Raw genomic sequence first — 14932 nt, 5'->3', positions numbered from 1 at the left:
TAGGTAAATAACCAGATGTTGTGAGAGAGGAGAAAAGAGTCTTATTACCAGTAATGTGATCAGATGCACCAGAATCGAGAATCCATGGGCTATGAGAAGGTGAGATGCAAACAGGTGAATTACCACTTTGTGCGGCGGAAACAGCGGAAGTTCTGACAATACTCTCTCCACCGAAGAAAATCTTTATAAGTAGCCATAATCAATAAGTAGTTACCTAAAAACCAGCAGCGAAACAGTGGCGGAATATGGTTTTTTTTTCGATGAACAGTACCGCGCGATGAACAGTGTCGCGCAATGAACAGTGTCGCGCGATGAACAGTGAACAGTGGAGAAAAAAATGAACGAAAAAGCGACAAAGAAGGGTAAACCGGAATTGAGACACGGTTTACCGAAAAAAAATCTCACCGAAGGACAGTGGGTCCCGGGGTAATCACGGTATAAGGTTGTCTCTCTTAATAGGCTCTAGATACCATGTTGAATAAGAGAAAATGAGAGAGACATATGGTGAAACCGTGTGTCTGAACTACACAACGGAGTCTGTTTTATATAGGCTCAAGGCAATAAATACAAAAATAAATATGGGAGATATTATCCCTATTTACATGATATGTAATAAATATAAATATATTTTCAACAGTCTTCTATTCTCGTATTTTTTTAAAAGTTCTATTACTTTCATCTATTATTTTCAATATGTAGATTCATTGTCAAAGGTGAAAAAAATCCCAGGCAACGAATTCTGACCACTACTTTGAAAACTGGTAGTGCGTGTCCTATGAACTGGCAAAATAGCGGTTACTACTTTGAAAACTGCACCCTCTCAATGAACTGGCAAAATACCGGGGTCCCCAAACAGTCTGGTCACACCATAAAACTGCACCAGCAATTTTCTTCTATATCATTTTGAATGGATAGAAGAAACTGTTGTTGTGAGTCCCACATTGAACAATGATATGGCATGATTGTTAATTATAAGGATCGACATCCCCCTTACAAGTCGATTTTGTGAGGTTGAGTTAGATCCAACAAAATTTTAAGAAATGTGAAGCAATCAACTTCTCATGCAACAGAAAGAATTGGTACCGGTGAAGAAGTGCAGCATGTTCATCATCAGATGTATAAAGTTCATAATGTTTGGCAAATACATTTCCTAGAGACATAATCCAATCTGCATCTTGAATCACATCCAAAGATTCTGCAAGAAACTGCAATCCAAAATTAAAGAGATGCAACAAAATATCTTGCTGACAAAAGAGATTTAGATTTCACAGTTGTTATAATGTCTAGGACAACAAACTGAGTTGAATTACCTTTGCATAACCATATTGGACAGACTTAGTATCGTTTTTTAAATGCATATTTTAGAGAAATGTTGAGTATTTCACCATTTCAGCAATACCATTATTTTGTTGTCCAGTCAACTTTGAAGAGATATTTCAAATGCAAACAAATGAATGGATCCCATAACTACATGAATAAGAACAACATAGACAAGAATGTTTGACTCCATGACCTGCACTTCTTTAAAATGATAACACTTTGACAAGTGACCGACAAGACTTTAACAAGTCAATCACACTTACATTGACTATCATGTCATCCCAAGTGTCTTGATATGATGGATCTTGTTTCAAGTCATCTGTATCACTAACATAAGCCTTCATCTTCGGAATCTAGAACTTACCAAAAACACAAATGAATTACATTTTGGTATATAATAACCATCTCAAAATTGTATGTAGCAACTGATAGAAATAGCATTTTATGATAAACTGTATAATAAAATTAAAGTATATGAAGTTTTTTGCTGACTCATGACATTTACAGAATGATGCGGAAACATGGTACAAAATTATGCAGTGGTTCTAGAGCTCTTAAAATGTTCACCTCATCTAAAAAGATTATAAAGATCAGTTTAAGATCCTACAGCATGGCCAAAGTACTCCTCAAAACCTTGAGTTAGTTTCAGGAGTTCGGATAGACCCAACTTTAATGACCAGAAAGTTAATGAAAGATCAGTTTAAAATCTTACACCATGGCCAAAATACTTCTCATAACCTTAAGTTGGCTTCTTGGGTTCAGTTAGACCCATCTTTAATAACCACAAAGCCCAACAACACAATGAAATTTCATGATCTCAGTGTTGATATTAACAGATGCACAACTAACAGCTGAGAATGTGAAAACTCTATCAGCGTTTATTTGCAGAAGTACAACGTATTTCAAACATAATTTATAACTAGAAACTTGACAGATTCTCAACCTTCAACAAAAGCTTGGTTTCAATCTGTTAACACAAATTTTTAGCACAGCTTTTACCTCATCTTGCCAAAACAAATTGATATTTTTCGGAAATAGAGGTGCCAGAAGACATAGAACCTACAAAAACATGTACATATTTGTCATCTAAGGAAATGCATTCTTCTAAATAAACTTTGTAATCAATCGCATAATGTTAAGTAAGCTTTGAAAAGAAGATTTTTATGCATATTAAAGCCACCTCATTTAGTTTTACTGTATGATAGTAAAACAAAAGAGAGAAAAATGCAGTTCTAAATAACAGGGAGGAAACTACACAACAGACATGTACAAAAGCTAATAATGGATTAGTAAGTGTAATTATATACACCATTTCAAACACTACGATACAATTACATTTATACTGCCTAATCCATCGAGAGTAAATCACAGAATAATTCAAAAACAAAACAGTATCCAAGGATGGCATGAGCTCACTGTCAAAATCTGGGTGGCCAATTTCTCCCTTGCTAGAGGATCGTGTAAAAGCACCACAAAACGAGCAAGAAGTTCCTATATCAACCATAAATTATTTAACCATATAGTGCTGAATATAACCTACCTACAATGGTTTTTCTTGAACCATTGAGAGTACAAGGAATTAACAAAAACCAGACTGTTAGGCAGAGAACCTACCTCGGCAGTTGGAATATCAAGACGGGTTTTACACTCACTTAACATATCACTACCATAAGATCTATGCCGCCACAGTTCTGAGATGCACCTGCAAACCTGTAAAAAGTAAAAATGATGTCTTCTAATTTGCCAGGTCAAACCTCTGTGATAACAAAACATCATTTTCATAGTACATACAACATGAAAGGTTAAAATTGATCAAGCGTCACAGTATTCAGTTCAACTTTCTACAAAAAAAAATATTGGATATAGAACTTATACCATGGCAACAGCACCAGTGTAGGTCCGTGGTATAATCATCTTCAACAGAAAAGGCCAAAGGATATGCTGTAAAGTCCGATAGCAATATTAGACATTTTCTTGAGCAAAAGATCAAATAAGGAACTGAAAGAAATAATAGGACCCAGTAAACTAGTGATATCATGACCACAAAAATTTGATCAGTACAGAAAAAAATATAAATTACCTCCATTTCAGGAATCGTAATAGTTACCAACAGGAGACCTTTTTCACAAACTGCTCGTAACTCACCAGGAGAAACTGTTCCAATTTTCATCTGAAAAGGAAAAACATGATCAGCAGAGAGGTAGGGGCCTGTGATAGATCAAAGCATGCCAGCACTATACAGATATTTTTCTATATTAGTTGTTTTCAGTAAAAGAAGAAATTTTATGTTAGGAGAAAAATTAAATATACTGGAGGATAAGTATATCAATCAAAATAAAAAGGATAAAATATACTAGAAAGTGGAAGGGGTTCAAAACAAGGGAGCCTTCCAATGACATCATATAGAAAACGCCAATAAATGCATAAAACAATGAAGCAAAGAGGAATACTATATCCAAGAAAATAACCAAATATGATAATGTTCTAAAAAAATTGGGATCAAGCTCCAAAAGCAGTTATCAAACTCGATCTATATAAACTTGTGGAATCTCCATAAAGTTGACCTAAAGTTGTAAGATTATACTTGATGCAAAAAATAATGATTAGAGATCATAGTATCTAAATGCAATCTAAACTATGTAAAATAAATATTCAACATTTATATAGATAAAGCAAAATATTTTCATAGGACTAGACCAGAACAGAATACACAAACATGGCATTCAAAATTGATAGCAAGTTCACTAATCACAAGATAGGTTCACAAGTCAGCATAACAAGCTCAGAATCAAAATTACTAAAGAGTGGAGGATGATAGTGTTAGAACACGTAAAAATAAAAGGGGAATCATGCTGTATATTACTATGACAAGACGGGCAGCAGCTCCATTACAATGGAAAATGGAAAACTACCAGAGCATAGAGCTCCTTTCAAAGAGTATGATAAGGACCTCAAGAACATGAAGATGATCCATATTTTAATAAATTATGATGAATTTTGTTTATTTTAATTTGGTTTGTAATAATTCCTAGTTTGTTTTAATTTGGAATTGTAATAGTTTTAATATAGATTTAGTTGATGTCATGCGTAAGTGAAGGTACTTTACTTCCTTACATTTAGTTTATTTTAGAAAAATATGACTAAAGCCCACTATGGGTCTAGAGAATGGTGTCGCTTATGGGCCATGATTTAGAGATAGTCTTGCTATAAATATTTGTAATCTCATTTGAGAAGTTTGAAATGAATTAGAGTTTACAAATGATCTGCTTTGTGACTTCATTTATACTGGGAGCTATAGGGTTGAGACTCAATACAGTATCCTTCACCTCCTTTACATATGGTTCACATTGGGATACTAGATGTAACTTCGGAAGTGCTACAACTGTAAGGTTAATGTTTTCTAAATCAAAGAGCCTTATCATTTAACTTTTGCATTTTCGATGTATTAAAGAACATTGAGCCTGTGCCATTTCAGGCATGTCTGGGGAAAACCATTATGTTGTGACACATTCAATCATCCTGATCCTCATACTCGTGAATCTATGCAACTTATGCAAGTCTACCAGAGCTTATGCAACCAATTTTGTAGCAAGTTAACGCAATTTTCATACCTAGAATCATAAACCAATATAGTTCTTCTAAGAGTTAACTCGTAAGTTAGACATTCTTACTCCAGGTAAAAAGTAACAACATAGTATTGAATAAAAGAACTCACACTTGGTAATTAAAATGTATATACATTACTAGTAATTAAGGACAAAGGCAAGGGGGAAGTGTACCTCTTTTCTCTTATTTGGTGTACTATCAAGATCACTCTGATTTTGATCTGTTAAAGCGCAATTGCGTATAAGATATTCAATGAACAACTCTCCAGGTGAACCAACCAAGTAACAGTGCGAAGCCATAACCACAATTAACTAGCAAATGAGGAAGACAGAAGACAAGAAATATTGACTTGGGAAACATGTTTCATTATTTTTATTTAAATATTAAAAAATTTGAACAACAACGAATAAATGGTCAATGACTTACCTCAGAAAGTGCCTTTCGAACACCTAAATTATGCTCCTCTAACAAGGACTTTACAGCTTCAACCAGTAGAGGTATTTTACTATGCCAACCTTCAGATAGCCTTCCGAAAGAAAAAAAAAATTGTCAGCCGCTGATACATGGATACTTTCCAATAATTATCATCAGGATTTAAACAAACAAAAAAATACAACCTTGGCAAAAGATGTTTCAATACGCAAAGTGCACCAAAAGTTGATGCTTCTTCCTTCAACCTACATTTCTGGAAGTATAGACAAAAGAAAGATAAAGCAAAATGTCATATCACATCAAAGGAAACAGAGTAAGAATCATTTTCTCCTAGGGAATAGAAGAGTCTTCAAAAGAAAGAGACAAATGTAAAAGATACAATGCCCTCTTCAATTGAACAGACAACCAAACAACAACATGTGTAGATATAAATACCATTCAATTTAAAATTGATGAAACAAGATACCGCATATACTAAAGTCTAAAGGTGCCTGATTTTGTTTTGTTTTGTTTTGTTTTGTTATACCTTGGTTTTCTCTCATTCAATTCAACAGACTTCATAAATCATCTGATAATTATAGTGTTCCTCTTTTAATCTCAGTAAAATTTATTTTCTTCGACCAGAAAAAAAGAATAACAGGGAATAAAAAACATTATCAAGTATACAGATACGCTTATTAAATTTACAAATACGTACATTTACAAGAAACAGAAACAAATCATCTGGATACACCAAGCCAACTGTCAGAAAGCAATGCTGCACCTCATTATACATCTGCCATACGTGATTAAATAAATTAAATAAACATTGAACTTCTTTTCTAAACAAAAGGAGAAAACTACTCCTAGTGAACAAAAGAAAGTTGCATCCACCCTTGAATTAAAGTGGGTTCGGACTGTGATGATGCACTTCAAATTAAATGAAGAATGAAAACACGCTTATTTGCTCATCTGAGAGAAGTGTTATCCACAAGAAAATCAATGGAAGCGAAGCTACTAGTACAAATTCAAGAACAACCCTCCACAAAAACATAAAGAACAAAGGAAAGAATTATAAGCTCAATAGTCAATAGGGTCTCCATACCTTTTGCACATAATAAATAGCAAAACCCTAAGGAAACCATGTCCTCTAATTGGGATAAGGCTGCTCTAAAGTAAGCAAGGATGGATCCACTACCCACCCCTAATTTTAAAATGCATCATAATCTCAACCCACTGCAATTTAAGTGTGAATAAGCCCTTACTTGCTCACGGAGCTTTTTCCTTCTACTTCATAAAAACGAAGTCAGAAAGACTCTGTCCCAAATCACCAAGGAGTTTTGCCTAAAAATTATATCATCAAACTAGCCAAATACACCAAAACTGCAGACAATGAAAATCTCCATAAAAATGGTAATGGGCTCAATTGGTAGTGGGAATGTGTGGAGGCGGTACTTATCCCCTAGGTATCGGGCTCGAATCCCACGGAAGGCAAAAACTCGCTATTTCCACTGGGTGGTTAAGGGGGACGAGAAGGTCGTGAGGTAGTACTGCCGGTAACGGTAATGGTTGGGGTGTTACACCAAGTGAACAGACCTACCAGCCACAATCAGACTTCACTTTTGTTAGAAAAAGCACCAGAGAGAGAGAGAGAGAGTAAGAGTAAACCAGTCTAATCATCATGTTGGAATTGAACTCCAAGAAACAATTGTAACAAATAATGACTAAATCTCAGAACAAAGATGAAAGATAACCTATACACACTAACAAGGCATGCACCATCAAATTTAAGCAATAAAAAGCCAAGGACTGGAAAGAACGAATGAAGTTAGAACTTTGCAATAAAAAGTGCTACAGAAGATATTGTACAAAAATTCCAAACAATTACAGCAAATAAAACTGATACTAATACCTTTAATCCAACAGAGAAATCTGTTTGATCTTTGCTTTCATTATTCATAGATACCACATGTATAAGTGTCGCTAAAATAAGAGTCAAATCCTGCACACCACCAATAATTTTATTTGAATTTCTCAATTTATTAATTCAAGCACGACATAGATAAAGGAACTACTTACAAAGCAAGTATTTAATGTCATAAACCAACTATCCTCAAAATGTTAAGCTGCTGGGTGAAGGTATAAGAAGGACTTTATATTAAACAATGGGATCCATGTGGAAGTTTTATGGCTGTCGTTGTTTGAGAGGAGAACGACAAGATTGCAAGAGGTCTTGAGAGGATGCAGTTTTTTCATAAGCCTTCACCTTGAGGAAAAGGCAAATTGTTAAGGGGGAGTATTGAAAGTTAACCACTTAGCTGGTTACTTAGTTAACCAGCGAGTTAGTTAGGCCTGTGAGATGAGAGGCTAAAAATAATAGGAGGGACTAGAGTTAAAATCTTTGATTTTGTAAGAGGCTTAGAGTGGCAGAGCATCACGTCTCTTGAATACTTGGACTGTAATAGTTCTTTTCTATCAATAAACATCATTTTCCACTATATTTCGATCCAACTCCTATCAAGTTGTCTAGTCTTTCCCGTCACCATTGTGAGAAGAGATAAAAAAAGCTTTCGCTTTTCTACGGTAGATACAGTACTCAGTAGGACAACAAGAAGCACTTCTTAGCAAAATAAACAATGTATAGATTTTCCTATCACATTCGGAAGGTTTCATTGAGGTCTGATCAAAGATTACCACAGAAAAAGAAGTAGGATAAAAAAAATTCAACATACTAGGAAACTTTAAAAAATAACTTCATAGACAACATTACCTCAAAATCAAGCATAGGAGGGCCACTTTCAGACAGTAAAGAGGCATTCAACAGATTGTGGAGACTACATGTAGCTAGAAAAGCAATGTCGAGATCCTTTTTATACCTGACAGCAGAATAGAAAAATTAGAATCTATACTACAATACCTGCCTATTCATAAGTATCATCTATATTCTAGTCTTATTAAAATGCACTCGTTAAAAATCTAAAATGCAAAATGCTATCCCACAGAGCATGCAAGCAACTAAGGTTATCTAAAGCAACATGCAGACCAATCTTACAAATCCAAAATTGTAGGAACAAGCCTTGGTAAGGCTGCCTTTAATTGTGTCCGTGTTATGAGACCAACCATCTGCCCAAGTGCTTCAACGGATGCTACACGAACCTATATCCAAAAAAGTTGAAACAACTAAAATACATAAAAGCACTAAAAATAGGTATATAGATCATTAAAACAATATGTTAAATTACTTATCTATAATCATTCAACTATAAAAACACAGTGAGTTCAGAAACTCAGAATTTATATCGAGTGGTTTGAATTGAAGCAGTGCTTCATATTAACTGTTAAATCAAAGTACTGTTAGCTATTATTTTTGTCTTTGACTATTAGTCCAATGAAAATTATAATACATAATTAAACCAAAGACATTGAGTAAAATGCATTTAACATGCCATGTATGCAAGAAAATAAAAAGGGACAGCATTCCTTTTGTGAGGATTATTATAGGTTTATGGTTAGTGAAAAAGGAGAAGAGAGAAAAATGATTAATGGCAGTAAATTAAAATAATTGAATGTATTATAATGACCTAACCTGATATTGATATACATAGTAATAATTAGGTTAGTAAATAAGGCATGGTGAATGGTAGTAAATTAAAAATATGATTTGTTAGATGTAACGTGTAACAATATTCTAGTCTAATATTGATATATAGATCTCTGTTGTCAATAGCGCCGGGATAGCGCACAATAGCGGAAATGCGGTGCACCGGACATCGTCCCCGCGTTGCGTCTGGCCGTGAAACCGCCGTAATCAGTTGCAGCAAACGCGGCCGTGAATAGCATCCTAAACGCGCTGATGCGTCGCGCCCGACCCGGATCTATGACCCGCGACTATGTTTTTACAGGTTTTTTTGAATTTTTTTAATTTCATTAAGGGTATTTGAGTCTTTTCGCATCCAAATCCCTAATATTATACTATTTCTTGACCTTTCTTCTTCTGCTCCTCCAGTGAATAGTTAACGACCACGGCCCTTCTTCTTCTCGTTATTCTTCCTCTGTTTTTGTTCTTCGCGTCGCTTTTCTTCTTCTCGTTTCTTCTTGTTCTTTTCGTTTCTTCTTCAGTTCTTCTTCCTCTGTTTTTCTTCTTCTTCCTCTGTTTATCCTCTGTCTTCCACTGTTCTGCTGCTGTTTTAGTTTCAGTAGAATTTAATTACTTTTAGAACTTATTTTTTATTACTAGAATCTTGATTTTGATGTTACATTTTGGTTATGAAATATGAATTATGATTACTCATTTATTTTTGTGTATTTTATTTTTGCTATTTTTTAATATTATTGTCTACTGTTTGTATTTTTGAATACTGTTTTTTGGTTTTCACAATAGCGGTCATCCCGCTATCTGCGATTCCGTTTTCGGGGTTAGGCACTCCGTGACTGACAACATAGATATAGATACTGATAATTAGGTCAAATACAAGAACTACTAGCATAAGGTTAAGCCCAATAACAGTTACACTAGTACCTAACTAACTCTAATATCTTAACAAATTTCTTAACTTGGCGAAAAAAATATTATGATATAGAATATATCTTAATAAATTTCTTAACTCTGGGGCAAAAAAAAAATCATCTTGATATAGAATAAACTATTTATTGAAAAACCACTTCAGAACAAATTATGGACAATGAATTATATCTCGCAGTATTACAAAAAATAATAATAGAGGGCCATATAAGCAGTAAAACACAACCAAAAATACGATATGGTGGCAAACCTTTAGGTCCCGTGAAACTGCCCAAACTCTTAACAAAAGCTCAAAAGCAGAATTTAGAAATGACCTGCACTACATAGAGATATCTCTCACCCTCAGACAAGAAAAATAAGAAATGTAAATGCCATGAATCTGAATATAAACTAGAAGACTATATTCTGATCTCACATGACATCACCATCTAGCGGAAAATGTGAAGGAAAATCTATACTATATTGACAAGCAGCTTGGCACCAACACTTGAATGCTGAAAACAAACACAGAGAAAAGTTAAATAGATCGGACTATCAATAGAGATTACACCATTGAGAAAGGTTAGCCGTTAGCCAAAGCTTTTTCCCCATCCCTGTACCACCAAGTAATGAGGGCATAAATTGAAGCTATGACCAATAGAAAAAGGATCATAAATCTACAAAATGTACATTTGCATAAAACTAAACTATTTCAAAGATCCATCAACTGAGATATATCCCATTACCCACCATTATAAATTAAACCTAGAATGCATTTTAAATAGAGTTCAATGAAAATAAGATTGCCCAAATTGATATTGTTCGATAAATACTAGTTCAGTTATGCTCTTTTGCAAATAAAAAATAAAAAACTAGCTCAGATATGCTCAGATGTCAATCTAAATGGCCTGGCTGTTAAGTAGTAAAAGTAGTTAGGAATCTGAGTTTGATCCATACTATAAAACTATAAATATGACAGAATCTGCACTCTAGTTAGTTTATTTCAGTTAACAGATTACTGAGAGAGCAACTCTGTCTTTCTCTCTCATATTTTTTCTTGGTTTCTATCACTTTGTTGCCAGTTCTTAATTTCCAACATACCTGCTCCAAAACCATAGAGATTAAATTGATCATATCAAGGATAAATTAGAATACATCAAGCACACTTTACCATTCATTCAAGATGTTAGTCTACTAACAGTTAAATACATCACATTAAAATAGTTTTCTTGGACAAGATCGTTTTAAAATATAAGAAACTACAAATCGAACTGTCATTTGAAAAATCTGCAACTTTTTTAACTTGTTTCTTGTGCACGGGTGTATTCAATAGTTTGTTATCAGTTAGTTACACACTTTCCAAAACAGCTTTGCTACATAGTATGAGGTGCATGATATGAATGTGCGAGAGGAGAGACTAAATTAGAAAATGTGGGGTAGCGAAGAACTGTAGAAGAGACAGAAAAGCAAATGACTCATTTACAATTACGCTTTCGTGCAAAAAGTATTTTTCATAATAATCAGCATTTTCCTTTATCTGTATCAGACTGTGTCCTACATTATATTGTATGAAATTTACAACAAAAAGATTATTTCATAAGCAATTAAAACTGGCAAGGCAGCTTGGACAAATCAGCACAACATCAAAGATAATATCACATATTACACATTCATCAAGAAAGCGACAGAAAAATCACCACACCATTTGCAAAAGTTGGCCGGTGGATGTCTCGCACATTTCCAAGAATTGGCAAAATTCGTGAAAGTACACCTTTCCAGCGGGGAATGAACAGCAAGGCTGTATTAGATAAAAAATTAGAAAAAAGAAAATACATCAGTGTTTACCACAGAATTTGAAACCACCCTTCACCCCATCCACAAAAAAAATAGGTGACAACTGAAAAACTGTAAAATTTGATCACTGACGACTGCTAGAAGCAAATTCTGCAAGGATTTGAACCATAGCCTGTAATGCTGAATTTGTCCCCGATAAATGAAGAAAAATTTCTTCCATCACCTGCAACACCAATTCAAGGGTAGAGGAGATTAAGGACAACGACTGAGAACAAGCTCAAAATTCAAGGAACAATAGGATAAGTGCAAACAAAATACAAATTTAAAACAGAAGCCAGTAGTATACCTGGTGAAATTAAAATGAAAGGGAAATATTACTTTAACAAGTGAAAAGATAGTTACAAATACAGAAAGAGTAGGAAGAAATTATTTAAACACATAAGAAAGACAAATATGAAAAAGGATTCAAAAAATAGAGTCAGAATTAACTAAGAAGCTCAAAAACACAACAACAACAGAATAGTTTATTGCAATTCTTATAACCATACAATGTTATGATTCTTATAATGGTTCAGGATTGATTCCCAACAGAGAGCATTACGAGTATCAAGAGATAAAATGAATTATGGAGTTTGAAAATGATATTATAATTAGATTTATCTAACTGGTAATCACAGAGACTGTAGGGTTGCATTCTGTTAATTTTTTTCCTCCTTGTCTAAGTTGTCTCCTTCTAGACCTGTAACCTTATTTTTCCTTTCTCTATTGACCTAAAAAAATTTTAATATTAATAATATGGAATACCTAATAAATAATCTTTAATAGTTCAAAGAAAAAATAAATAACTCACAAGATCTGGTAAATGTGACCCTATTGCAACAAGTAGGCTGATTGCTGCTCGCTGCCAATCAGAATTGAGTTCCTGCAGAAGACATTCAGTGTGAAACACATAGACCGTGAGCAGTAACATGTGAAATCTGATTAAGCCAATAACTGGAATATCCTAAGACAACTAGGACTTTAATTGTAACATTGATACCATTCCCGTACCAGAAAGAAACCAATAAAGAGTGCAAGAGAATAACAGTCATTTCAAGTAAATACTGAAAAGACAGAAAAGTCATGGTATGTATGTAGTAGACCAATAAGCCTAAAGTACTACTCTAACTAGGGTTTAAAACACTCACGGAGAAAGAAAGAAAAAAAGGGAAAGAAATCTCAATGTTGTAGAGGGAGAGCATCATAGGCGAAACCATTAAAAGAGAATGAGAAGTAGAACAGTCTTTTTAAACATAGACATGATAGAAAATTGTAGTGTCATTTGATCCATATATTTGACCCGCCTAGTGAGAAGGCTGGATTGTCATTGATGATGTTGAATTTTTTGCAAACCGACCCATGGTTATCAAATAAACAATATTTGCTTAAACTAAAAACTAAATATCTCTTAGATGAAGACTCGAAAAACTGTTCTTGTATCTCTCACATAGGGGTTACTCTTTAAGGAAATTATCTTTCAAAAAAAATCACAACCCATTAATAAGCATGATCCACTTAATCATGTTTACCTTGCAGAAAAAATACCCAATCAACTAAGTTCAAGGACATGAATTCAATTATCAAAACTTCCAAACCTCAAACACCAATGTTTGCATCATTTGACCAAGCCTAAGAAAACATCATCAGAGGCAAGGCAACTGCCATATTATTCACTGTTCCTTTTGTTTTTAATTTCAGTTCACAGTAGCATAATGATTTTGTCTTCTACCTTATATTTCCCATTAATTCACTGCACTATAATTGCATTTCAGCTCACAGTTTCACTAAATTGAGCTCCAGCTAAGGTTACTATCATCTGATATACACAGAGTAAAATCATGCCATATAGCAATCCCAAGAACTAAACTACTCCTTTATTAAAACATGAAACACTTTAGAGGATATCATCTCAGATGTAGCCAGCTTTATATACAGTACAGCAAATTTTCACTAAATTTCCCATTTATTGCATCTGAACTAAACTACTCCTGTATATTAATTGCAAATAATGATTCAGTGTAGCATGATGGTTGTGTTCTACCTTTATGCTATTTTCCATTTATTCACTGCAGTGTTGTTGTATTTGAGTTTAAATTTTCACTAAATTGAGTTCAGCTAAGATTACTACTATTTCATACACAAAGTAAAACATAACCATATAGGCATCACTGGAACTACTCATGTATGAAAACACAAATCACCTTAGAGGATACCATCTCAGATGTAGCAATCTTAGCAAGCTTAGTCATAAAAGCAGAATCAACATCTCTTTCATCAAGAGCTCGAACTCCAAACGCCATAACTTGAAAAACTCCAGCCATATTTCCAAATCGCTAACCCGCAAAACAAAAAAAGATTAACAGCAAAATATTTGAATCCAATCGTAAAAAAGATTATCAGAAAAATCCTCACTCGACGTCCACCGCGTGAAACCGACGCACAGCACTCGAGAACCAGAACAGGATTTCTACAGAATCATGAAAAATGATAATGTAAGAAATTAAACCGAAATGAAGCAAATGAAAGAAAAAGAGAGAGAGAGAGAGAGAGAGAGAGAGAGAGAGAGAAAACATTATTACAGTGAGGCAAGGTCTTTGAGAGAAGACATGGAGGATTTTCTAACGGAGGAAGAATCATCGGCTAGTAATGAGAGGAGAACCTGAATAGCCTCTGTGAGAAAGCGAAAGAGCGATTGAGAGATGAGAAGAGAGGAATAATGAAAGGAGCGAATCAAATTATGAAGAAGAAGATACCTGGTGCGGGAATTGAAATTGAAGAGGCCATGGAAGATGTGATGATCGTAACGAATAGAGAAGAGTGAATGAATGAATAAATAAATAGAGGGAGGAAAAAATGGGGCCTCTTCCCCGGCGCGGACACACACAATAGACACACTGCTGTGCTGGTTCTGTCTTGCCGTGACAGGAAATTCTCTTTTTTATTTTGTTTATTAATTAAATTTAATTAAATTAACTAATAACTGATTTTCAGGTGAATGATAAATAATTTCCTTTTTAGTCAAAGTGTTTCAATGTGTTACAACACCCAAAAATAAGATTATCATTAATTTCCTTTAAAAAATATTAGTTTAATTCATAAGTCTTAAGATAATTAAGTAATTCAATACAACTTTAGTGATTATAAGAATTCATTTTTAATGTTCATTTTACTCATTTTAAATTTTAATATTTATACTTTCCTATGATTTTGCAAACCTCTTTAATTTAATGGTTAACAAGAGAGATAGTGTCTAAATGACAT

General features: G+C 34.0%; 1 protein-coding gene across 1 annotated transcript in view; it reads right to left on the bottom strand.

The window, feature by feature from the left end:
- Positions 1 to 14585, bottom strand: part of LOC101510452 (protein SHOOT GRAVITROPISM 6-like) — a 46053-nt gene extending 31468 nt beyond the window's left edge. The window contains exons 1-23 of the mRNA XM_004493958.4: positions 14425 to 14585; positions 14251 to 14341; positions 14084 to 14138; positions 13873 to 14004; positions 12483 to 12554; positions 11765 to 11855; positions 11541 to 11636; positions 10275 to 10353; positions 10110 to 10173; positions 8390 to 8493; positions 8108 to 8213; positions 7250 to 7339; positions 6056 to 6133; positions 5544 to 5611; positions 5353 to 5452; positions 5100 to 5237; positions 3401 to 3490; positions 3196 to 3261; positions 2935 to 3030; positions 2737 to 2811; positions 2320 to 2379; positions 1584 to 1673; positions 1084 to 1205 (exon numbers count right to left, since the gene is read on the bottom strand). Of these exons, the coding sequence (XP_004494015.1) occupies positions 1084 to 1205; positions 1584 to 1673; positions 2320 to 2379; positions 2737 to 2811; positions 2935 to 3030; positions 3196 to 3261; positions 3401 to 3490; positions 5100 to 5237; positions 5353 to 5452; positions 5544 to 5611; positions 6056 to 6133; positions 7250 to 7339; positions 8108 to 8213; positions 8390 to 8493; positions 10110 to 10173; positions 10275 to 10353; positions 11541 to 11636; positions 11765 to 11855; positions 12483 to 12554; positions 13873 to 14004; positions 14084 to 14138; positions 14251 to 14341; positions 14425 to 14455 (1994 nt within the window). The 5' untranslated portion in view covers positions 14456 to 14585. The remainder of the gene's footprint in view (positions 1 to 1083; positions 1206 to 1583; positions 1674 to 2319; positions 2380 to 2736; positions 2812 to 2934; positions 3031 to 3195; positions 3262 to 3400; positions 3491 to 5099; positions 5238 to 5352; positions 5453 to 5543; positions 5612 to 6055; positions 6134 to 7249; positions 7340 to 8107; positions 8214 to 8389; positions 8494 to 10109; positions 10174 to 10274; positions 10354 to 11540; positions 11637 to 11764; positions 11856 to 12482; positions 12555 to 13872; positions 14005 to 14083; positions 14139 to 14250; positions 14342 to 14424) is intronic.
- Between the last annotated feature and the right edge of the window lie 347 nt (positions 14586 to 14932).

The sequence above is a fragment of the Cicer arietinum genome, chromosome 3 (genome assembly GCF_000331145.2).
Source record: "Cicer arietinum cultivar CDC Frontier isolate Library 1 chromosome 3, Cicar.CDCFrontier_v2.0, whole genome shotgun sequence".
Classification (NCBI taxonomy): domain Eukaryota; kingdom Viridiplantae; phylum Streptophyta; class Magnoliopsida; order Fabales; family Fabaceae; genus Cicer; species Cicer arietinum.
The sequence above is the reverse complement of the archived record's forward strand: the minus strand, read 5'-3'. Positions and strand labels throughout refer to the sequence as shown.